This window comes from Pezoporus wallicus, unplaced genomic scaffold, assembly GCF_028554395.1.
Source record: "Pezoporus wallicus isolate ANWC-B61680 ecotype Strahan unplaced genomic scaffold, APGP_CSIRO_Pwel_v1 contig_6354, whole genome shotgun sequence".
Taxonomy (NCBI): domain Eukaryota; kingdom Metazoa; phylum Chordata; class Aves; order Psittaciformes; family Psittacidae; genus Pezoporus; species Pezoporus wallicus.
This window is the reverse complement of record NW_026638688.1, coordinates 353,125-379,504: the sequence shown is the minus strand read 5'-3', so window position 1 is coordinate 379,504 and position 26,380 is coordinate 353,125. Positions and strand designations below refer to the sequence as shown.

The window sequence follows — 26,380 nt, the reverse complement described above, 5'->3', positions numbered from 1 at the left end:
GCTGGCCAGGACAAAACATTCTTTTCTGTTAAACCGATAGGGACAGGCTGTGAACACAAGGGACCCTCCTGATTTTCAGGAACTCTTGATTACCCTGTGTACACGCGTGGCCACGGCTACTCAGAGAGAGGTGAGGCCAGGGAGGGAGAAAGGCAGGCACATGGGTTGGGAAAAGCATTTGAAGAAAGCAGTTACGTCTGTTTTTCTTTCTTGGACTGGATGGCAGGAATTTGTCACCAGAGAAATTATTTCTCAAGCCTCCAGATGCATTCAAAGTAGAGAACAATGGACCACATGACAAGCCTTCTGCAGCCTTCACCACAAAAGAGATGCCGGATGTTTTTTTTTCAGCCCTGACAATGGCTTTTATGCACTTTTGTATTATGTAAAATTGGGATTTTTACTGCCAGAACAGAGGCATTTCCTGCTGGAGCAAACTGAAGCAAGCCTATGAGACCAAAGGGTCCCCAGTCGTTGGTCTCATTTAAAATTTCAGTGAAGCAGTATGGTCCCTGGAAAGCTGCGTATCTTCTAACATTATCATTGCAGAGACACGTAACAATTACAGCCAAAGCACTTTGTCTGTGCCTAGGAAAACAAGTGAACAGACAGCCTTTTCCCCTTTGGTCCTAAAAGAAAAAAGACTTCTCTTTTTTTTTTTTTTTTGGCTTTTTGAGTAAGAAGAAATGAAATTCAGAGACATAAAAAGCCAGGTCAAAGGCTTGTCATTGGTGATGGCTATTGTTCCTCTTACATGGATGGATTCCAGCAAAAAAAAAACACGGAAAAATGCTTTAAAAGCATCTGGCTGCCTTCTGCAAATGCTGCCCCAGCAAGAGAATCAGAGGATGAGGGAAATGCTTGAAGGTAGTCAATAAATACAAATACACTAACTAAGCAGGCTTAGCACCCTAGGGAAGAAATTACTGTCCCGGGTACGTTTCTCCCCTTGCAGCCATACAGCTGCTGGCAGAACAATGAGAATGCTGATGCTGCAGAAGGAATAGCATGAGCCTTGGGAGGAATCATCCCCGTTTGGTGGAAAAAGAAACAGTCGGTTCAGTGGTCAATAATTTTAAATAAAGATTGCCAAATTCAAACCTCCTGAATTCCTGCCTGCATTTTCCCAACAGCATCAAGGTGGAAGTCAGAGGGAGCTGCTAAGCACACAGCCCTTCGCAAAACAAGCCTGTTAGGAAAGCATGCCCAAAAGGACAGCCAGTAAGTTTAAGAATACCTTTAAGAAAGGTGTTTCCTCCTACTACCCCTACATCATTTCTTATAATCAAGGAGCTATCTGAAAAGAGATGTGCTCCAGGGATTAATCACATGAGCAAAAGCTCCATTTTATATTCTTTCTCTGTATTCTTTCTCTAAAAGGGGAGCCAGACACTGAAAACATCTGAAAGAGATGAATCCATGGTGAAACACCTACAGAGATTAATACTGACAGTCACTTTGAGTGACTTTCAAGTGATCCTGCTATAAAAACATCTTTAGATGAAGAAAAAGTCAGGTATTTAAAGCCTTAAAAACGTATTTTTTAGTCAGTAGATTCCATAGGCTTTGTGGGGTGCATTTAAGGATCTGCAAAGGTAAGTTTATGGACAAACAGGCTTGTTTTTCCTCCAATGTGCATGCAGGTGTCTAAGACTCAACTGGAAAAAAGCCTTTATATTAACAGAGCTTGCAAACCCTTGCCATGCAATATACATACATGGAGTGAAGGTATTACTGCACACTGGCAGTAACAGCAGTTGGATTACCCAGCACAGACCTCATACACTCTCGAATCACGAGCCAAAGCTGACACTACTCCTCCTTCAGACAGACTGAAGCTAGGGCAAGTACAGAGCCCCAGGCTGCAGTCAAACCTCCTTGCTCTGGTTCTGATGCACCCTGGATGCCCTGGACCCAAGGTTAGATGCAGGTCAAGGGCTCGCAGTTTCTTAAATGACGATACCCTCTAATGGCAAAGAGAAGCCCAGACAAGGGAGTATTTAGCAGATTGGTTGCATTCTTTCCCCAGGTTTCACTTACAGGACAATGCCCGGGCACACTAGCAGCGCTTTGTTGCGATGGCAAAGGCGCTGTGATCGGCAGGAGCAGGCGGGAAGGCCAGGAGCAGGGCTGGGAGCATTGCCGCCTTGTGGTTAACAGCGAGGAGAGATGGGCTTGACTTTAAAAACAAGTGAGCAAACCGCCTCGGAGCTGTTGAACGCAAACCCTCCACCAAAGCTGGTTTGGCTCTGGTCATTTATGCAGCATCCCATGCAAGAAGCACAGAAACCACCTTGGCTTATATTTGCATTCTCCCAAGCTAAAAGTCAACAGCTGGCAGGTTTTAGGAATGGACAGAAAAAAAGTCAAATCGATTTTCATTGTTCAGGGGTTTTTTAACCCTACCTCCTGACTGCAAGGCAAGTCCAAATACGAATACACTCTGAAAGACTTGAAATCCACGTCTGCTCTTCCTCAGGCTCACAGTCTGACTGCATTCAATAACAGCTTTGCTTTACTGGGTACAAAGCTGGAATTTCCCCCATCACTTAACCTTTGCCCAAGCTTTTCACCTGAGGCTCAACTCCTTATTAGCAGGTCTTTAAAGGGACCCTCTGCCTCAGAGTGAACTCACCCCAACATAATCTGCTCCACTATGAGCAAAGGAAAGAGGTTATGAATTATTTTGCTTTTATCATAAATAACCTCTCCTTCTTGAGAACGGACTGCCAGCCACTGTTAACTCCAGGCCTACTGCACACAGGAGCTGAAGCAGTCTGCAGAAATCAATACCATTGACTCTAATGAGTTCTGAATCATTCTTAGCACTCCTGGAGATACATCCCATGCTTCCAGCAAAGAAAAATATGGAAGTCAGTAGATGCATTGGCAGTAATGTATGCTAATGAAGGTAATGTAACCTAACAACATGTGAATTATTGATGTAGGCATGTTTAAGCAGAAAAATCAGCAAGGAATCACACCAGACCAATACACTCCAGTATTTGTTCACCAACAGGCAATTAGAAGGTGCTGGTCCTGAGAACACGCATTACCACTTTATTAGCTTGAAAGGATTTTTGCTAAGTTATCCGTGCCTCACCTGCTCCATGAGTCATTTAAATTTCACATCCTGTGACACTGCGTGATCTTAATGAGCCATTGTACTAGCATTAAATGAGCTCACTTTTACACATCTGTAATTTCCTCGGAGCTTTTCAGACATTTATCATAAATCACACTGCTTTGCTTGATTTTTTTTGCTTAATGTTATTTATAGATAAGGGCTGGTTTAGCCTCTCATTCACAACAATTCATGGAAGCGTAACTCTCCTGAATGCAGCAAAGTTGCTCCATGAGGCACATGGAGAGTGAAGCTAGTTCTTTTGTCTGGCATAGCTCTGGTTCCCAGGATGTAAAGGCAGTTGACTCAGCTCTACCTCAAAATAAACATAGTTCGCCTATCTAGACAGTTTTATCACATCCATCATGTTTTCCTAATGCATTTAAAGTTCATGTACTACAGTAAAAGCAGGATATATGTTCAATAATCATCAGTGTTAATTTTCCTATTATTCCATTATCCTATGAGATCTAATCATTCTGTCTGTACTTCTGGGTGAGTTGGCTCCATCTCTGTGGTATCTGGGAACTACACTGCAGACAAGCTTTGTTTCTGTAAGGACTGTTGGGCATACAGATTTTTACAGTCTCATCATGTTGGCACCAGGTTGTATCGATATGCATCATCACCGCATCGGTACAGACAAAAGATTCCCAGGCACATTCTACATCTAAAAGGTCCCGGACACAAAACCACAGCCAATCGCTGATGCACATATGTGGGCATTTTAGTGCTACATTCAGTTCTGAGAATGTTGAGTGGGCAGGGGAGAGAGCTGCCCCATGGATGGAGCCAATCCGGGAGATGAATCCCTGGATTGCTCCACTGCCGTCCCGGGCCTGGGGGAGCGCAGCTGCTCTCTCCAGAGAAATCAGTGTCCTCAACGCAAACAAGCTTTGCAGAGCCATGGAGAAAACAAACCTTAACTGAGATAATTAAAATAGCTGCTTATTTTGGAAGAGTTGCTGCATTACTTGCAACACAGGCAATTAATCTCACTGAGAATGCATTGTAAACTGCCCCTCGGTTTCTCCAGTGCTTACAAGAGAAACACACTAAGCTTTCTCCAGTTGTATTTAATGAAGGGTGGTGGTGAATATTTGGGAAGGGGGGGGGGGAGGAGGGAAGGAGTTGGGAGGCAGCTGCCTGTTTATTTGCCATGTTAAAACAGATAAACACACTATGAAATGTAACCCCTTTTTATTTATTGAATAAACAACAATGCCACTGTTCGTACCATCAGAGAGCAGTAAGTCACCAAGGCAGTGAAAGCCAAGGGGCATGTATGTGTGCATAATCATGCAGGAGCACCGGCTGATTTTACCTTTTCCGGAGCCGGGAACTGCAGGTGATTTACTTCCAAAGGTGTGATCAAAGGAACTGTCTGAAAACCATCTTCGTTGGATGGTTGTTTGTTGTTCTTGTCGTTCAAATTACTCCCCAGCTTCACCATTCTTGGACCTTATTTTCCAGACCTAAAACCAGCAAGATGATCAATGTCACAGGGGGAGCGGGAAGGGGAGGATTCCTGCCTCACCCTGCTCCGTTCGACTTGGCGTAGTGGTTACCGGGGCTTTTCCACCTGGGTGTCTGAACACACCACAAACACACCACGACTCCACACACACATTTGGACGTGCCTTATGCAGATACCCCACCATTACGCAGACACCCTTAAACTCCCCATTGTGTGCCCAAGCTGCTCCCAACACACCGACATAGCCAACGGCATCCCCCAAACCTCCATGGGGATGGAGCATGTCACCCGCTGGCCCCACAGCTGCTTTTGACACCCGCCCCCCCCCATTCTGTTTGCAGCCCCCTGAGGGCGCACAGCCCCTGCCTTGCCAGCCCCACACCCGGGGGTTGAGACCCTTCTCCCAGCTCCGCAGGGTGGATGCTGGGGGGGCCGCTCCCGCGCCCCTACTTACTGCAAACCACGCGGTCACCGGCGGCGTCTCGGCTCGGCGCGGGAGGTTCGGAGGTTGCCGTTACCGTGTGCCTGCGGGCCGGGCGCGGTGCTGAAGGGACAGCGCTGCGCCCTGCGCTCGGCTGCGGCTCCGCAAGCGCGACTGAGGGCGGGCGCGGGCGGCAGCTCCCCCCCTCCGCCTCCCGCCGCCGCCGCCCGCCCGCAGCGCGGCCTCGGGCACCCCCTGGCGTCCCCGCCGCGCACGGCCGCGCACCCCGGCGGGCGGCGGCGCCCCCTGCAGGCCGCGAGTGGGGCGGGCGGCGGCGCTGAGGGCGCTGCAGGGAATGGGGTCTCCGGGTGAATTCAGCTTGATTCGGTTTTAGGCATGGAATCTGCCTCCGGAGCTTGCAACCGGGCATCTCCTGCAAGACCTAAATATACTCCTAAAAGGCGTGAACTGTTTCCATACTAAAGCCTTTCTCAGCTCACTTGTGAAAATTCATTTAAACACAACAAAGGAATGTGTTGGTACGAGCCTGGCCCTGGTGCAGCGGGTCAGCGTCTAGAGCAAGAAGTGACATGGGGCAGGGGTTAGAAATGAGGCAGCTGAAACTACCTGCTGCTGACATCACCTCACACGGCCCATTAAAGAGCCTGGGTTTAATGCTTGGTTGGAATTTTCTGTATCACACGTAAGGCCAAACTTCAACAGTGAATTTCATCCAAGAGAGTTCTTTGGTTTTAAGAATAAGGTTCTGTTATATATGAAACTTAACTGGGAATAACTTTTGCTCAGAGTGTTAAAAATTGTTGGCAGGTAGCTTTTTGATGTCCTCAGAACCATCTGAAAAAAAAAATAAATCAATCACATCATAAGGTTTTAGGAGTTCGTATTCAGGAAATTCAGGAAAGATTTCTTAAGCTGAGTAGGAGAAAGTCACCTCAGAACCCATTCATCAGAGGCATGTTCAGCTCAAGATTCAACAAAACTTTAATGGTAACTGCAACTTCAGATTGCTGCAGACTAGACCAGAAATAGATTCCTACAAAGAAAGCTGGCAGGTTGCATCCCAGCTCTAAAGATCTGAAGAAGCACATAAAAAATACTCACTAAAGATTATTAAATTACTACAACTTAAAGGTTTAGTATTGTAGTAATACCAGAAATCGACCCTTGACACAAATATATATATATGCATCTGTGCAAATATATAGCAAGTTATAAGCCCAGCAAAGTCCTTTTCTCATGCTCCATGCAGAGATGAATGTCACTGTGATGTGTTGGCTCAGGATGAGAATTAGGACTTTCATAATGTGGTGGCTGCAAGAAAATCCCCAAGCACAGCCTTCACAAATGATGACAAAAGCCCAGTCTTGTCCCAGACGTTGCCAACTTGGTAGATGCAGAGCCAAAGCCTGCAGGAGTACTGCACCAGGCTCCTGCCAGAGCCAGTGAATGACACTTTCCTGTGTCTCAGTTTGGGCCCGTTGTTCCTTGCCCTGTCACCAGGCACTGCTGAGCAGAGCCTGTCTCTGAGCCTCTTCCAGGCTGAACAATCCCAACTTCATCAGCTTCTCCCCAAGTGACAGGTGCTCCAAGCAAGAAAGTGCGATTGCAGCAACTCTTTCCCGAACTTCCAATACATTACAGATTCTATCACCTGAAATTATTTGACCATCCAAAAAGATTCAGAGACTCTATGGTTATCTCCCACTGAACGCATATATCTGAACTACTCTAGCTCCTCTGTCAGCAAAATGGCTATTTTCAACTGAATGTCTAGGAAATATTATTAAAAAATACAAAGGGAATATTGCATTGTAACTCCATAGAAATGGCATTGGGGTTTTCCACCTTTATCTGGTAATTACCAAGGGACAAGAGAATGCTTTGTTGAAAAGCAAAATGATGCCTTTTATAGCTTGCAAATGCATTCCGTGATCTGAAAACAAAATCATTTTCGTGCACATCTACATTGGCAGTGAATATCCTGCTAGCCAAAATACTACCTTAGCGAGGACTAGGCAGATCCTCTGACTTAAGAGATGTCTGAAGCAACTTGACAAACACACTGACGTTAAATCTCCAGAATCACTTGTGCAAACCCATGGGAAGTGTGGTGACACAGTGAAAAATAAGGTTGCAAATAAGGTTATCTGCTTGCTCAGCATGTCTACTCACTTGAACACACCGATACATTTGCAGAGTTTAATATATTGACTTTAGTTGGTTATACTTGAATACTCTTCAGAATAACACGGCATAGAGGCAGCGAGGTGAATCCCATTCCTTTTTGTGCATTATTACCACTGTAAAATACATTTCATGTAGCTGCAAATCTAGTGATAAGTAAACAGAACTAAACTCTGCTGAAGATATTCCATATAACCTAGAGAACACAGCTCGACGTTGCCAGCACTTGAGCACTGGTAGATAGAGCCACTTTTTCACTAGAAGTCTTTCAGTTGTGAGTACCACCTGCAAGACCCTGTGCTAAGTAAATAGATGCTGCTTTTACCTTATGACTTTTCTATGTAGAAACACATTTTAAACGTCTTTCAGTGGCACCATCTGAAGATTTTTACGGGGTGGTGGAGGGAGATGTGCAGAGAGATACTGAATCTCTCAAAGCCCTTCTTGGCATTGCATCCATTAACCTCCATTTCTGCCATGAGACTGAAGTATCCCTGTAACTACCTGAGGTCACTATGCTGCATTTCAGTTTGGAAATACCTCTTTGCAAAATGCCACTTTCACAAACCAACAAACTACTAGGAGTAAATTTACACAGCAGGATGTTTTTTATAAAAAAAAACAGATGTCTAAAATTGCCAGTAATATCCTAAAAGTGAATATTCTCTAGGGACAACATTAAAGCAAACCTAACTGAATATGAGAAATCAAAGAATAATACACTGATTTTCTTATGGAGCAAATACAAACTCTGAAACATCCACCCACACAGAGCAGTTCAGTGACAGGCAGTAAGACAAAGCAGCAATATGAGCATCATGGGACTCAGGAGGAATAAACAATACATTTCTTCTGTCAACAAGAATATACGCCTCCTTCTATTTTTTTAATAAGTCTCCCACAGTATGTTAATGTATTGGGTTTGCATGGCAAGGTTTTGCTAGCAGGGGGCTACCAAAGAAGCTGCTAGAAGCTTCCCCTATGTCTGACAGAGGTAATGTCAAGACAGACACACTGCTGACCAAGCTCAAGCCCATCATGGCAGTAGAGCCTCTGTGATAACATATTTAAGAAAGGGGAAAAATGGATGTGCAACAGCAGTCAGAAGAGTTAAAATATGTGAGACCAGCAGCTCTGGAGACACCAAGGTCAGTGAAGAAAGAGGGGGATGAGGTGCTCCAGGTGCTAGAGCAGAGATTCCCCTGCAGCCTGTGGTGAAGATTATGGTGAGGCAGGCTCCTGCAGCACATGGAGGTCCATGGTGGAGTGGATATCCACCTGCAGGCCTTGGAAAGGACCCACACTGCAGCAGTTCATGAAGAACTGTCCCACAGGGGAGACCCCAAGCTGGAGCAGGGGAAGAGAATGTGGAGTCTTTCCCTGAGGAGGAAGGAACAGCAGAGACAAGGTGTGATGAACTGACCACTACCCTCATTCCCTGTCCCCTGCACCACTGAGAGAGAGGTGGTAGAGAAAATCAGGAATAAAGTTAAGCCTGGGAAGAAGGGAGGGATGGGGGAGAAGGTAATTTAAGATTTAGGTTTTGTTTCTTATTATCCCACTCTGATTTGATTGGTAATAAATTAAATTAATTTTCCCCAAGTCAAATGTATTTTGCCCATGATGGTAATTGGTGAGTGATCTCTCCCTGCCCTTATTTCATCCTGCAATCCTTTTGTTATATTTTCTCTCCCCTGTCCAGCTGAGGAGGGGGGTGATGGGGCAGCTTGAATGGGCACCTAGTGTTCAGCCGGGGTCAACCCACCACAATTATTTTCTAGCTCCAGTTAAACAAATCAGAGCAGAATCATTGTTTTTACTATGTTTGCACTGCAAATTACTAGCTCTTGTTATGAGGCATAATATTTGCAATAGGGCTTGGGTATAACATTTCTCTGTAGTGTAAATTCTGCAACTTGTAAACAAAATGTCAGTTACAGAGTAGTTCAACCTCTACACTTCAAGCCTGAACATATAAATCAACTGAACATATAAATCAACATCTCTTTAATGTTAATGAGCATTATTTTACTTACTTGCTCCTTGATCTGTGAAATTCTTATGCTCACTGCCTCTCTTCATAAAATACATTTCATTTCCTGCACACCATGCACTTTTCCCTATAGTTTTCTTGCTCATTATTATGATAAGTAATATAATTTTTATCTGTTTTCATATATTCAGAAGATGGGAATCAGGCTTTCAATTAAAGTATTTGGAAACATGTGAACAGGCAGTAGGAATTACTAAGAAGAAAAACTACAAAACCCAAAGGCACAAAGTGAGGACAGTCTCGGAAAATCAGACAAGTCACAGTAGTCAAGATAGGGCAATGCTAGGAGTAACATCATCCACCTCTAATTCTTCTACCAAAGCATCACTTTTGTTTCTCAAACACTCACTTTAATTCTTTTCAAAATTAGACTAACACAACAATAAAAACCAGTGCAGAATCTCAGGAGACAGTTTAGGCAAAACCCAACCCTGATCTGAGTCTTGTGACTTAACAAATATATAGGCAGAATTCAGATCTGTGTTTTCCTGGAGAAAACACCATGATGTGGATGGAAAGTAACATTTATACAGAGCACATCAACATGAGAATTTCACAACCTCAACCTAAACCCAAAGTAGGGGACCATTGCTGCTAAAATTCTCTGAGGGAAATGCAGACCTGTAGAGATTATAAAAGGACAATTCCCTGTTCCCTGACCGTGCTCCAAACCACTTCTCACTGCTCATCTCCTGTTGTTTTGCTCAGTCTAGGACAACAGAGTCAAGTGAGGTGGGCATTTATCTTCTTTTCCTTAGGAGATCACCCCACAGACAAATTAACACCATAGTCAAGAATTTTTACCCTCCATGTAGTTGAAGGTATTTAAAATACCAAGAGGTGTAAAACATGATTGTGTACATTTTAAGTTGGGGTTAACCACTTGTAGTCATTGCTGTGGAGGAGCTCATCCATTATACAGAATTACATTGGTGCCACAGACTTTTTGTCACACACACATTGAGAACAAGAAAATAAGCATAGAGCAGAACAGGAAAAAAAAAATCCATACAAGAGATTACAAAGATCCTGGAAGAGAAGGAGCATTTGTCAGTGTCTGAGTGAAACTTCTGCATAGCTCTTTTAATCTGCCTGTTTCTTGCCTATGCAAGAATGCCAGGCGTGCAATAAATTTCACACGTTCACAGCATAAATATATCCTTGCCATGACCTCTGGGACACTACACAAATCAGACATGTTCCCAAGCAGCCCAGCAACATCCACAGTTTAATCCGATGAGACACACGTGTGGGTTCACAATTTAGAGAAGGAAGAAGAAATCCTCTCATTAATCTGCTCCATACCTACAGCACAGAAAACACAAGACAGCCCATTCAAGAGGTACCACAGTCAATGGGAAGTGAAAGTACTCAGCATCTTTCAGGAGGTATTCTACCTCTCTCAGGATCAAGGAATACTCCATTTCTTCCTTAGGGGCCTTCATATCTTTTGCTTCTAATAAAATGAAACTGCAGCTACCCACATTGATTTTCACTAGCTACAAGGCAGGCAGAAATGCTCAAATGTGATTTTTTCAGACGGCCTTGATGCTGTCACTAACAAGTGAGCAACTTCCTGTGAATATTTATTAAAAATTCACTGTGGCCTTAATAGACTTCAATAAATTTTGCTCTTTTCCCCTGCTACTTCAGTTTGCTGGAAAGCCTGTAATGTTAAAACCATCAAAGTATGGCTGCTTTGGTTTATATGCAAATTGCAATCATCGTCGTTACATAAGTGGTTATGCAATGAAAATATACATAATATGCAAACCCGCCCATGTCACTGAGAATTATTTACAAGAGCTATAAATCAAGGTTGCATCCTGTTTTGGTTTACATTTAAGGACCTACTGCATACAAAATGTCATATATGCCCAAAATTTGCTTACAGTCACTGCACCCAAAAAAAGCCAACAGAATTGAACTGCCTGCTGAAGGCTATTCTTTAGTCAAAGTCCATGCAAAATTGTATTAGAAACTTTGAAGTTAAAAGGTGAACATTGACTACCAGAGAGGGCCCTAAAGACAAAGACATTTACTCAATGTAAATGTCCAGTGAAGGCAAAGGTCACCTCAATATAGATATACTTTCCTGAAATCTGACCATGTAAAAAACTCCACATCCTGTTCTAAAGGTTTGCTTAAGAGCTGAAATCTTTTCCTGGGAGGAATCAGCAATGAAATATTACTAACCTTGGTGATTAATTATGTTGTAATGGTCAAGTTATGATAACCTCACGGGACTGTAGAACCTCTTCTGTTAGGGCAGAGCAGTCTGATTCATCACATCACCAGGGCAGATCAGGCATGAGCAGAAGAGCTGCATGGCAAGCTAAGCCTTCAGTTTGCAGGAAATGATGTTTTATCTGAATTGGTGGCTTTGGTCCAAATCAATCAGGGAAAAAACTCTTTTGAAAATGTCTACAAACTGGAAATTCCGAGAAAGGTCACTTCAGAAACATCAAACCACTTCCAAAACACAGATCCCAAGTTCCCAGTCCTGTGGCTGATCAGTGACATGATCTCTGGCAATGGCAATGGCATCTGCGAACACCAGCTCAACACAGTAGCTGTGGGAGCTCACAAAAAACCTGGGTCTCCAGTGCAGCCTTGATCCTGTGGGCTATCCCAGGAAGCCTGTCCAAAGTCACAGCTTCATGTTAGGGAATGCAGGAGCTTCAGCAGTCCAGCCTCAGCCAAGACTCATCACTTCCAGACATGGATTTCAAAATGGAGCTTCCAGGATATTCCTGTTTTTAGCTTTACAGCAGGTTGGAAGTGGTAGCCCAAGACCACTGGCTGTAGTATCAAGCCCTCAAGCCCTAGACAGTCCTCAGTGCCATTGGACAGGCGACTCCATGACAGAGGTGGTTGCATTGCCTGGGACGACCTACCAAGAAATGCCCCAGGAACAAGGAGAGCTCAATTTGGCAAGAACACCAAATGGGATAACTCCAATCAAAACATTTCAGGGCCAGAAGATGTGCTATTTCCAGCTAAACTTTGTTTCACCAATAAATCTGTAGCATGGAACAGAAATATAAAACTCAAAGGCCTTACTCTCCAGTGCTTGCCCTCATACAGATTCATTTGTATTTATGAAACACAGTACAAAAAAGCACTTATTCAGACCAACTTTAAGATCTTGAGACAAGAAGCTGACACTATTATTTATGGGTACCAAGAATTCAGCAGCAATGCCTCCAGCTACTCTGTGTGCTCTGGCTGCTCCCTCCCACTTCTACACCACAAGGTACCTCCTCAGATCTCTTGGCAACTGTTCACAGGGTTGAGATGAAAAATTTTCAAATTTTTGGAATAAGATAGAGTTTTTGTTCTGTATAGAAAGGCAAATAATGTACTGAGAACAAGGCAAACAAAGACAAAGTGTGACCTCTATATTTGCACATCTGCTTCAGTTCACACTCCAAGTGAGATTTGTTATTAAAAACTTCAGGTAACTGATATGCATTTTGAAGAATGTGAAAGAACAACACTGCTTCCCAGGAAGCACAGCAGGACAGTGTAACACTTGCTTTTGGTTCTGCACTGATAATTCAGGACTTCAGAGGAGGATCAGTTGTTTGCGGAATCTCAAGTATATGATCTAGTGCCCTGAGGTTCCCTGATTTATTTATGACTCCTTTTAACAAAGAGAGATTAAATCAAGTTTTCCTGTAGAAACCAATCCCTTTTTTTCTTGTTGAATGTGTTTGTTATCAGATCACAGAAGCATATTTTAATGCAACACTACAACTACTTTCTCGTCTGCGGTATACACTTAGATGGCTATATGACTTAAAGAAAAGAATACATTACTGCAGGAGTCTGAGCAGATGGTGATGGTGTATGTGTCAGCTACTCTGGTTTGTATATCTTGGGCAAGGTTCCTTAGACTCTTTTTTCAGCATTTTAACTTCTCTGACTACCCTGGTTCACAACAGAGCCTTTGAAACTTGGTTACTACAGTAGAAAGCTAGGCTTCATCACCCAAAGAGTTAGAAATTGAACCTGAATCAGCATGTATCTTTTTGTCCCCATGCATTGGCTTGGGCATTCTGGCCCAAGGTGATTTGAAATGTAAGAGTCTTTTCAAAGTACTGCCAACTGAAAGTTCTTTTCTGTTAGTAGATCCCAACCAAGTAATTCTATCACCACCACCACGGGGGTTCTGGGAAAGAGGCTGCTGGCTCTTACCTGTGGCTTCACACGTGTTGTAGGGTGAGAAATCATTGCTGCTCACCAGCCTCTGCTCCGGACACAAACTACATTCTGGAGTGAGCGGGAAGTGAGGTGAAAGCAGAACAGAGACATGCTAGACAAGGTCTAAGACAAGTAGGCAAGAAGATAGAATTGCTGGGATTAATAAGGAAGGCACTAGTTACTTCTTTCTCCTGATTAGCAGGGTATTAACATGCATAAAACCATACAGCAACGCCTGGCCCTTCCCCTGAAATCACACCTGCATGAAAACAGAGCAGCACAGCATGTAAGTCCAGGCTATGCTGAATCCCCACAAAATCTAGCAAAGCCAGCAAGGCGGAGCAATGCTGGGGCAAGACTATTGCACCTCAGCGGTCCCTGAACACAAAGGGGGAGCTGGCACTCTTCCATTCCCACATGTGTACCAACAATGCATCCAATCTGTTTTCCTGGGCCAAAGCTTTCCCTTGCACCTTCTGGTCATTTACACATATGCAGCAAGCAGGTAAAATACTACCAGGTAGCCCCGGCAGCTACTGACAACCAGCCTATACAGACTTTTCACATTGTAAGAGGTATGTGGACAAGAATGGTCTAAGGCTATATTTATCTTTAATAATGCTTCCTTTTAAGATGATTTAGCATAGTCCCACAGATAGGTCTATATTTATCCAGGGGACCTTGGCGAGTTGGCTGAATTCCATTCAGAGATTTAGGTTAATGCACCTCATCTATCCTGTAAAAATAGCAATCATGCACCTGGAAGCAAAGCTTGGTTTCCAGGCCCCCTTACCTATGCCAGTAAAGGTACCAACTGCAGGTGCAGTTTACAAGAAAAGAGACATTACAGCAACAACTCCACAATTTACAACCCAGGATTATGAATTAAATATTCCCCATGAAAACATTTCATTCACAAAACTGTGGGAAGAGGGAGATCATCTTATTTAGTACCAAAAAAAAAAACAAACAAAAAAAAAACACCCAAACTTCTGACTCCAAACATGTATTTTGAGAATACGAAAGAATGATGACATTTTTGCTATGCCAGAAAAATGATCACATCTTGATTGATTATTTTGCTTTCTCACTTCCTTTTCCAAGCTGAAATGTCAACTATTTTAAGTAAAATCAGAATATTCTCAACCACAAACCAGAAAAAGAAACTTTGATGCCAGAGCTGTCATCAAAAAGGCACATTCCAGTTATATACTTGCAGTTTTACTATTGAGAAAACAAAGATGAAACCCTTCCAAATGCTTTGCTGCTTAATGACACAATCACTAGCATATTATTAAAGCTCAACACTCTGACATCCCAGTCATTATATCTGCGAACACTAAGACATTATGCAATGAGAAAACAATCCTTTTATTGAAACCAAGGATGTCTAATTGTGACAGGTGAATGTTTTAGCTACAGAGATGAAATCCATACACATACTATTTTTATGCAATGCTCATGTTCCATTTACACAATTTGCTAGTTTAAAAGGCTTTTACAGTCAATCAAGAGTTCAAGTATGAAACTTCATAACATATGAAAATTATATTGTGTTACTGAAGTCATCTAGATAAACAATACTTTCTGATTATGATGATATCATTATGTGCTTCACGATGAACAGCAAGACAGAAAACATTCACCTGGCTTCATATTCAAAGTAGCTGCTGAGATTCATGTATAAATGGATGAATGAACAGAAGGGTAATTGTGTATTATTTTAATATAATAAAGTCAAATTTATTCAAATTGGTAAGAAAAAAAATGTGTTTCTTTGTATGTTGTGTGGAGTTCTGCCTTACTGAATTTGTGTTTGCTTATGATTCTGACAAGCTGCAAAAAGTAGATATAAATACCGTCAATGCTAAATTGTATCTCTATTCTTTTGCAAGCAAACTGTCACAATATTATGCTCATTGCAAAGCTTTTGAAAACTAATAGCTAAGTGAAACACTCGACTTAATGACTTGACATAAATATCTTGCAACAGAACTGTTTAAGCCATTGTAAAAACAAATCTCTTAAACAGTAGAAGCACATGCACCACACAAACAGGGAACCTGTGTGCACTGAAATCTCTCACAGCCTTGCCACCGACTTCAGTAAGAACTAGATCAAAGTAAAAACTTTCACTGCTTTTATATTTCCTTTTGGATTGAGTCTTCGTTCCTTTAATTTCTTACTATACCCAGCCAAAGATGCACTCCTCCTAGAGAAAAAAGGTGAAAAAAGTGAAATGGTGCATTCCCTTTAATGTTAAGAAGTCAAATATAAAGCATGCCAAACAAATACTCTGTTCAGATTCCTGAGGTTTTACTTTGGACCCTCACAGAAGGGCTTGGCTGAATAAAAAGGCAAACTCCACCTCCCAGCCTTGGCAATTCTGGTGAGGACAGAGCTGTTCTACTTTCCAAATACGACTGAAATCTTGAAAACATTTGAGCCCAATGTCAGGAATATTGAAATATACAACCAGTGCTTATTGATAACACTAAACAACAATATCAGTGTGTCTTTAGAATGTGATTATTTTGTTTAAGCTTGCTTGGCAACTAATGCTCTACATACATACCCTGTCCAGGGAGGATGGCTCATTCTGTGAACTTTGGCTCATATCATTGCCTGTGGGAAAATATTATGTGGAGACACATCATCATTTTCGGTCACACCAAATCTAATCTTAATTGCAACATTCCAAGGAGTAAATAGGTAGTATTAGAATTCAAACAGATCTTCATTTTCTCAAGAAAAATATTTATAAAGGCAATAAAATGCAGAATGAATTTTTTTAACTTTATTAATCTAGTTTAAATAAAAAAGAGAAAAATGAACCCTGTTTACTCAGATTTGTTGATCTTTATCTAAATGCCTGCTAGAATTATTCTATTTGCTTTTTGTTGAATGAAAAATTTGGACCAATAGAAGACTTATCTGCTTGATTTGATGTTTTATAACACCTGCTAATTAGAAAGAAGGTATTAGAATTGGTGGTTTTCACCTAAATAGAGCTCAATAGCAGATTCTCAAAGGTTCTGAAAAGTGAGGTACAATTACAGTTGAGAATAGAGTAAAAGTTGGGAAGGAGGGATTGGTTGGGTTGGGCCTTTTTAAGTCACTGGAAATTACATATAAAGATAATGTTCTCCCTTCAGATGACAAAGAGAAATTAGTATTTGAAAAGAGAACGGGCCTTGTCCAGAAAGACAAGCTTGACAAGCAGCTTGTTGCATATCTATAACAAACAGAAAGCAGATTAGCAGCCATTATGCTGAGATGGTAACTCTACCAAGGACATTCTGTATCAACAGAAAATTGGGGTGGGGGTTTAACAATAACTTGCAATTTTGGAGGCAATTGCCTATTATAGATTTCTACTTCTTTTTCCTTGTCTCTTCTTCTTGAAAGCAAGCAAACAAAAATCCTGGAAGACTTTTATTTTTCTTCATTTATCCTACATACACATTGATATATATGTCCTACATATACATCCAACGTACACATTAATAGCTACTCAGAAAAACTTCTGCAGTGAGCTAAGCTGTAAGAGAAAGTATGTGGAAGCTGCTAGATCAAAACCTTTAGATTTGATAGAGAAGCAGAGTGTTACAGTGGCTTCTGCAGCAGGCTTATAGCAGAAAAATCCCTAAAATACTACTGATCTTGAAGACGCACCCCCAGCACCAAACTCCTCCTGGCTAGCAGGAAAGGGTGAGTCAGGAGGAAAGGTGCCCATGCCTAATGCTGTGTAATTCTTACATATGACAGGTACTCATACAGGCAAATAATCACTCACTCTATTATTGTGATATTGTGAGGGTGGTGAGGCACTGGAACAGGTTGCCCAGAGAAACTGTGAATGTCCCATTCCCTGGAAATGTTCATGGCCAGGTTGGACAGGGCTTGGAGCAACCTAGTCTACTGGAAGATGTCCCTGCCCATAGTAAGGGGATTGGAACTGGATCGTCTTTTAAGGTCCCTCTGACCCAAACCATTCTGTGATTACTGCAAACAAACAAATGAGCAGTAACATGGATGAAGCATGCACCAATATTGAAGTGGACAGCATTTTAAATGATGGCAAAAATAAGAGAATAAGGATTATCAGAGCCAAAAAACAGTTTCTATATGAGGAGAGATTTAGTAGACTGGAACTTCTCAGCATAGAAATATGACAGAGGCCAATGGAATCTTGATTGGCTTAAAGAATATGAATAGTACATAATTAATACCCGGCATCTCATAATACCAGAATTAATGAGGAGTTGGTTTTAAGACAAACAGAAGTTCTTTTCCACATAATGCAGAATATTTGCAGAATATATGCAGAATATGTTGCTGCAGTGTACTGTGGGATTTCTTTTAGTATTCCAGTAACATCCACTGCAGGTCATAGGGGACATTCACAGGGACAGATTTCTGTTTTGAACCAGAATTGCAATTCTTCTGTTCTCATGAAAAAAAACATTTTGAGGGAGTATTTTCTTGTCACACACGTGGAAATCTAATCAGTGTGACACATACAACATTCAACAAAAAATAAGATACTGGCAACAATGGGTGTACTTCTCTGCATGTACTCCAACATGTGGAAAACTTCCATCAACAAAAATGTAAGCTGAAGTGTTGTGGGTGAATATGCCATTTTTAACTTGCCTAGTAACTCTTCATGGATTAGTATATTCTTTTTCCTAAAAACTCACCAGACAGTGAAGCCAGAAATTCCAATTACATTTGTAAGCATATACTGCATTATCTTCAATTGTGCAGCAACTACAATGTCTCTAATTGAAGTTGGCTCAACGTAGAGCATCAGTTTTAATTCCTGAGTCATTTTCCAGTAATGAAATAGCTGTATTCAGGGCACAGTGTGAGAACATGTTTGATGGTTATGTTAAATTGTGCTACAGCTACCTTTGGGAAGCATCTAATTGCATGAAACCAACCGCTATTTTCCTATGTGAAAAAAAAACAAGTTATTATTCATAAAAGTACTGCCTTAGACACATGTGTGAATAGTAGGTTAATTATATTTTTTATGTGTTCAGAAAAACTAGCAGATATTTTATGTTCATGTCTTCTTTAACATTAGTCTGCAGCAGCAAAAACACCTGCCATCCTTCCTCCAAATTAATACATACAAGAACCTCATGAAACACAAGGGTTTTTCAGATATGGCTAGAAATGTCTGAAGTATGCAATGAATCCCGTAATTTGTGAGCTGTAAAACCTACTACTCAAAACAAACAGCTGAATGGGCCTTAAACCTAGAGATCTTAAGTCAACAGCTTGCGATAATAGTTTATCTTCTCTTGTAAAGGAAACCATTATCAGTTCATTGCCTACCTTCTCCATTAAACTGTTTGCAAGTCAAGAGTCGACTTCTGAACTCTTCATTTTCTGCAAGCATTTTTGAAATGACTTTCCAGACCTTAGGCCAGACTTTAGACTGAAAGATAAAACTGAACTTTCTCAGTGAAGCACACAAAAAGTTTGCATTAAACCATTTATAGGGCAGAACTTTGAATTCTCCAGCATGATTTTGAAGTCCAGCTGTTTTTTTGCTGAGGATTGAGAAGGGGGAGCTGTGGAGTAGGGATATATGGGGGGTATACTGAAAGAATCATCTCTATTTAAAAATCAAAAGACGTAAATTACTCCATGATTTTCCACAAGATCTCCTCCTGTCTTGTCTGAAACGCTTGTTTATCCAGGACTTGTGAAGTGCCCTTCTAGATAAGAACATCTTAAAAAACCTGTGTAGAGCCTTTAAATCTCTTCAAAGTCATCCAAAATGAAGGGGGAGTAAGGCGGGGGGGGGGATACGAAGATTGCTTATTTTTCCAGGAGCAAAACTTTCCATGTAATCCTTCAACAACACTGTAATTCAGACCCCATGCTCAGATTCCAGAATAGCAATGGCCTTGCCTATTTCATATCAAATCCATATTCATCTGTTTTATAGATGTTGATGGCCTTTATTTTAGAGGCATAAAGGTCTGTCTATAATGGCTACATTTCAGACTTGTGCACTGAAAATATTAAATTGGAACTATTGACAAAGGCATTCAGACAGAGAGGCAGACTAACAAACGTAAATGACTGATAAAATGCTAACGTTATGACTTTTACTAGACCCTATCCATGAAACTAGTTTAAATCTAAAGATAATTCCTTTCCCATGGACATTTATTGCTCAAACATAATACATAATACATATTCCTCATTCTTTTTGAAGACTATTTAATGTACTAGAAGAGTGATATTATAGTATGTTATTAGTTGTTCCCCTGAAGTCAGTAGTACTTTGCTGTTTTTAAATCAAGTATCTGTGACATTACTATATTATTGTCTAGCTGATTACTTGTACTTCAAGCATTGCAAAATCTCCTAATGACTTACTGTTTTAATAAAGGTGTCTTTTAAAATGTCAAGCATTTGTTGAACTACTGAACAGGAACAAATACATTTGTGAATCAGAAAGTAATTTTGAATTGCTACTAGTATGGTGTTATTACCTCTCATTCTTGCCTTCACTTATTTGTAACCTGTAGGGTTTCTTTGCTTAAAACATAAAAAGAAGAGGAGCTGCAGAGCTTTTCTCAGCTGGGTTTGACCCAGCAAGGTGTGCAGCACCCTGGCCCAAATCCAGCAAAGCATTTCAGTACAGGCATTAAGTCAACAGCACACTCTCATTTTTCAAGGTAAGCACACACTTAAGTGCTTTATTGAATGAGAGCCAGAATTTTAAAACCTCCAGAGAGGGAAAATAACACCATTTTTCTTTTCTGTAAGTAAGGTTTTCAGTAACAGACTACCAATTCAATCTTTTAATCTCCTTCATGCTCTCACATAGACAGAATAAGCAGGAAGCAATTTTCTCAAATGCAAAGGCAGCTAATTCAGCTCTCATATTTTATACCTTTTGCTTCTTTCGTTTAATTACTTTATCAACATTTCTTGAAGGGAAGGGGAAGTCAAAGGTGTCAGCCTTGGCCTCTTGAAGGTCACCTAGGAAGAGAGTTTAGAAAGCATATTGTGAGTGTTTACAACATATTCCTGAGGAAGCTGTAGATCTTCCAGAGGGATACTTTTTCCTGGCCCCAGCAGGTTACAGGATATCAGACCTTTCATTGTGTTAACTATCACCTTGCTTATTTTCTCCATTATACTGTGGGGAAAGTGGGTGTCTCAAACTCCACAAAACAGATTTCAAAACTGTACAGCAACCAGAAATTAAAACAGCAGGTTTCTGGGCAATACAAACTAGCATTTAATCCCCTCTTTTTCCCCTTCCTATGGCAGCTACTAAAATTCTGCCTGGGCTTTAAGAGGAGGTGAGTACACTGAGGCAAGAAATCAAACAAAGCACTAAAAAACAGAAGCAAGAAGGACAGGTTGATCTTGTGGACTCAAACCAGACATAGAAGGAGGAAGGACTCAGGTGAGTTCCAGCTACCCAAGTAGCTGCTAGACAGGCATGGCATGAGCTGAGGAAAAGGGTGACCCATGTGGGGATGTTGAACAAGGTCACAGCCATGGGCTCATCACTTGCCACAGCAGGACTTCAGGCAAACCAGCTTCCTCCAGGGCAGCACAGCCCCACCACCAGGAGTCCAAGGCAGCCACAGAGCTTTGAGCTACCCCCAATCACAGGCTGCCTCTGAGCTACGGGTTAGCATCACTTAGATAATAACCCTCAGAATTGGTGCTTTTAATTGCAGACTAATGCAACATTTCACTTTGCCATCTTCAGAAAAATGGCTTTTAGGAGGAGGAAAAAAAAAATAGAAGAAAATGAAAACATCTCAAGAGCAATGTTAACAAAACTCAGGCCCACCCTAACCGTGTCACCCTTCACTTCCAGCTCACATCTCAGCTTCTTCTCCAGAAGCCATGTCATGTTCCCCATTTTCACCCATTTCATCCCATGCAGCAGAGCTGTTTCATAATGGATCACAAACAGTGGAAAACTGCCTACTTTTGTTGTTTGCTTTTATAAAAAAAGGCACCCACACCCATGCCCATCCCAACTTTCTTTGGTTCCAGCCACAAAGAAAGAACATTAAGAAACATCTTTGAGCTGTCACAGCAGCAAGGGGCCCAGCAGCCCAGCGGCTCTCTGGTTAGGTGGGAATCTCCTGAGGAGAGGCAGGAAAGATCCCAAAGTTCAGTGTGAAATACAGCAGCCCTGTTGGACATACCTTAATTCTGGCCTTATCGCTTCCACAAGGAAGGACGGGGAAGGCTGCACTGCAGGCAGCCACCTCACCTCACCTCATCTCACCTCACAGGATGGAGACACTGTAGCTGGACAGCATTAAGAGTTTGGGGCAAAATATAGCATTTTTCACTCATGTAAGTTTAACACCATGCTCCTCCTCCTGCCTCAGTACCAGTCTAATTGTACCAGGCGTAACAAGAAAAACATTGTGCCACCTTCAGCCCTCAGTGTGCAGTCTCTGCCTGAGGGAAGAACCCAGTGAGGCAGTATCAGCCATGCACCACACCGAAATAAACCATTTCCCACCCAAAAAGAAGACATGGTGCTGGCTCTGCCCTCCCGCGCCCAGGGGCTCAGAGGTTCCAGGGTCCAGCTCCACATACCGTGAGGGCGGCTGACAGGCTCCTCCACACCACAGCTCCCCACCACCTGCCTCCTGCCACCTGCAGCAGGCACAGGGCTGGTCTTGTGCCCTGGCAGCAGGGCAGCCCTCTGTCTCCTGGCCTTCCCTCTGGGGCTCAGCTTGGAAATCAGGGGCCCATCCCGGCCTGCCTCAGCCTCCGGGCAGCTGCTGCCATAGCGGATGACAGAGCCACAGCGGTGGGAGCCGAAGCTGTTGACATAGACGAGCGGCACACGCGGCCTCCCCTGGCTGCGGCCGGGCGCCATGTGTGGCAGGGCAGGGTGGCGGCGAGGCCCTGCTGAGGCAGGGCGCTGAGGGGAGACAGGGGCTCTGAGGCGTGCGTGGTGGCTGCTGCACTGTGAGGAGCACTGCGGCGGCGGCCCCTTCCTCTGTGCAGGCACAGAGGGGACCTGCAGAGCTCCCATCCTGACCTATCCTGTCTGATTAGGGTTTGGTGCAGAGTACGCGGCCTGAAGTCATATATTGATCTACTTCATGCAAGTTATTGATGAAGAGATATAGGGGACTCCAGGCTGAAGGTAATGATGCATTGTTTGTCTTTGCTGTGACTTACAAAAGGAGAACAAGCAGCATCTCTGGTGGTGGGTGCTTCCGCACTGGAACACTGCTGCTGCATTGATACACCAAGTTTCCACACCACATACTCGCAGCAGCTTACCTGCTTGTGCCGGGTGGGTGGCTCCAGCAACCCGCTGAACAGTGCTCATGAAACATCTAATACCTGTTGTCATTCTGTCCTTCAAGCAACAGCAGGCACACGGGGCATTGTGTGATAACCAGGGGATGCCCACCGCAGTCAGGATCAGTCAGTCCTTCCCATGGTTTCCTGCAGAGATGAGCCCCGTAGCAGCAGCAGGATCATGAGATATGGCCAGTGACGAGTGGGATGTCTCAAGCCATTTAAAAGCACAAGTCCCATTGATTTTTTTTTTTTTTTTTTTTTGCTTTGGCACTGAAATACTCCATATTATTTCAGAGTTTCAGCACACTGCGCTGCTCAGAGGAGGGAAATTATTAAGAGTCAGAATAAATGCTATGAAAAGACCCGTTTCTAATTGTTTTAGCAGCACCAGCCATATGAACGATGTCGTCCTGGTGGGAAGAGCACGAAGCAAACTGGAGGCTTCCGCCAGCCTGTGAGGAGGCTGAGTGAGGTCTCGGGGCTGCTGTCCCCTGGTCCCCTCGCCGGGGTCCCTAGGCAGGGCCGGGTGCTGCACATGCGGACCCCGCGAGGTGGCAGCCTTACCTACGGAACCAGCCCGCGGTCCCGCTCCCTGGCCGCAGACCCGGAGCTCGGGGCAGGCAAAAGACCCACACTGGCCAGTGTCCCAGGATTTCCAGCTATTTCATACACTGTCGGGGGGAGGAAAGAAAAAGGCATTCCGCGTACGCAGCTGAAAAAGAGGAAAACAGCTTCCAGAGGCACAGCCCGACGGTTTGCCAGAGGAAATCGTTATTTCCCAATGAAAGGGCATCTACTGCAGGCCCTAAAGTGTATGGACTAAAAAGGAGGTCACAGATAAGATACAACCATCGAGGCACTGGGCTTAAGATCGAATGTGATCTCAAAACCATTCAAACACCAGAGACTCCCTCCTCCTCTGCAAAGACCTGAGCTAACAAATGGTCCCAGTGAGGCAGCAGCCAGAGAGTTCAGTGTGGGGGTATTAAACCCAGGGAGAGGCAACCAAATAGCTTCATTAAAAACTGATCCTGGTGTGCAAACTTTGTCACGCATATTAATCACAATGCCCTGGTAATGAAAGCACCCCTTTTGCTCAAATACAGAGGTCTCGGTCCGCATGACAAAAAAGCATCACTGAACACATGCACACAAACCTAAACAGCACCATTTTCATTCCATGCCTGTCTTCCCATTGTGTGTGAACACTTGCTGCTGCATCTTCCTGACCCAGAGTTCCTTTTGCCAACTGGCAGACTGCTCCCTTCCTGTGGCCTCAGCGGGGCAGCAGGGCTGCCAAATCAGTGGTTTTCTCAGCGTCTGTATTTATGGAATAGGCTTCCACCCTGCTAATACAAATACACATGCTTTGTGTGGCACAATTTTTTCCACTTCTCCCAACAGCACATTGCCAGGACTTTGATTTCAAATGCAAATTCAGCTCAGATCCCTTTAAGAATCTACTGAGAAAAATCAATGTCACCCAAAACCTATGAGTGGTCTGCAGATCTGGAAAATTCAGCTATTTTAGCTGCACACTGTTCATCCTCCTTTCCACATGTGTGGACTACCAGCCAGCCACTATCTTTGTATTTATCACTTGGAACAAACATCTCAGCTTTTCACATCTTCAACTGTCTAGTTAAAAATAGACCAGATTCTAGCTTTCAGCCTGTGCCTCATCACGCTGTTTGTTTTGTATTCAAATGTCAGCTTCTCCAGCTCAGAACTTGCATTGTTTCCTGAATTTTATTGTTTCAGTTTTACTTTAGCCAAGCATGCACCACCATCTATTTACCTTGACTATCATCTTAAAATAAGGTAGGTTTTGGTGGTAGCAAGCCTACAGCTTATGCCAAGGAGAAGAAAGAAGCCAACAGGACACTGCTGGATGCATATTTAGTGATTCCCTGCAAAAACAAAACTCCTTCTACTGCTGGAGATTTGTTCTTCTATGAGAATTCTTTGCAGTGGAGTTAAAAAACAAAGTACTCGCATGATTCAACATAATTCAGGCAAGGCAGATTGCTTATTAAGTGCTACATTATCTTGATCAAATGCAAATTGTGAATACACCTGAAATATGAATCTTAACACTGTTAACAGGGATTTTTACCTGGAAAGTATGCTAATTCCGACAACAGCTACAGTCAAACCTTGTTAATTAGACCCTCAGCAGTAGCACAAACAATTATTGTATCTCCTTCTTTTTCACAGAATGTTTAATAAGAGTCGCTGGAGTGAGGTATTTTATTAGAATGGGGTTACTTTACAGAAGACACTGGGGACCATTTATTAGTGTAACTAGGAATCATTATAAAAAACAAAACTCACCGCTTCTGGTAAATGGAAGCGATGCATTGTGCCTTCAGCTTTTGCTTACTTGTAAAATTTCATCGTTTACAATGGCTCTCACAGTTAATTATGGAAGCAATAACACAGTGCAGCAGAGAGATAAAATGGCCAGCTGCCATTTTAACACACCTGCATTTCATATTAATGAACCTGCATATCTCAGATTGTTTTACAAACCATACTTGTGGGAATCGCTTTATCCACACCAGTCGTAAGGAGAGGCATATCTTCCCATTTCTCCATGCTGCGCATAAAAATATTTAGCAGACTAAAAACTAAGTTTGTGACATAAGAGCCTCAGCCTCCCCGTGAGAGATTTTCAAATCACTGAGAAGATCCACAGACTTCATAATCAAAACCGAAACCGAGGAGAGTGAAACCCTTGTCTTGGAAGAACTTCATGTTACAGTACTTAAATAGAGATTGACAATCCCAAATAAAGCTATGGGGAAAAATCAAAGAGGCAAAATGCGCACTGAAGATAACATGGGAATTAAACAACCTTATTTCCTGGAAAGATTTTTATCAAGTGGATACAGCAAAAGGCAGGCAAGGACTTCAGTTTCTCCGATTTCACTTTTCCACACACATGTGCAAGTTGCTGGTACTTAACAATGACATCCCTTGTTTCCATATCAGAAATAGTAAAACTTTATCAAATTTTAGGTTGCAGAGACTATGATCTTAAATGTTACTATGGCTGTTCCAGGAAATGTGCAGTTAGACCTTACATGAACACACAGATGACGAAGTTCAGTCCTACCTACAATAAACCTCCAGATATTGTCTCTCAGATCCTGGGAGAACATAAAAAGCAAAAATCACTAAATCACCCCCAGCATTCACCAGTAATGTAGATCTTCTGAGACCATCTGTCCCAGCATGGAAAGCCCACGTTTTCATAGCCTCTCCTCAGAAATCTAACACGATCTCAGGCCAAAGTGTGCCTGCAGGCTAACATAGTCACCAATGCTCTGTCTGCATATACAAGACAGTCCATTTCACTGCAGTATAAATACCACTGAACATACTCATTCCTCAGCAGTAAGCCCACTTTGTAATGGAACTAGGGTCTTTGCAGAACTGTTCCAGATACTTAATATTTACCCTCTCCCTGCCCCCAGAGATGTGAGGATGCTGCCAGAAAAGGAACAGAGCAGGGTTTCTGTCTCCAAGGATTGCTAGCTCTTCTGGGAAAACAGAAGCAGT

At 42.7% G+C, this 26,380-nt stretch overlaps 2 protein-coding genes across 2 annotated transcripts in view; both read right to left on the bottom strand.

Moving 5' to 3' along the window:
• NSG2 (neuronal vesicle trafficking associated 2) overlaps positions 1–5,233 on the bottom strand; it is a 36,208-nt gene extending 30,975 nt beyond the window's left edge. Inside the window, exons 1-2 of the mRNA XM_057411948.1 lie at positions 5,056–5,233; positions 4,449–4,599 (exon numbers count right to left, since the gene is read on the bottom strand). Coding sequence (XP_057267931.1) covers positions 4,449–4,577 — 129 coding nt within the window. The 5' untranslated portion in view covers positions 4,578–4,599; positions 5,056–5,233. The remainder of the gene's footprint in view (positions 1–4,448; positions 4,600–5,055) is intronic.
• Positions 5,234–14,485: 9,252 nt separating this feature from the next.
• On the bottom strand, positions 14,486–22,435 carry CUNH5orf47 (chromosome unknown C5orf47 homolog). Its single transcript, XM_057412004.1, has 5 exons — positions 22,094–22,435; positions 20,409–20,497; positions 18,833–18,935; positions 16,062–16,111; positions 14,486–15,698 (listed from the first exon to the last, which is right to left on the bottom strand). The coding sequence occupies exons 1-5, from the start codon at positions 22,377–22,379 to the stop codon at positions 15,672–15,674; spliced, it is 555 nt and encodes a 184-aa protein (XP_057267987.1). The 5' UTR covers positions 22,380–22,435; the 3' UTR covers positions 14,486–15,671.
• Positions 22,436–26,380: the final 3,945 nt, after the last annotated feature.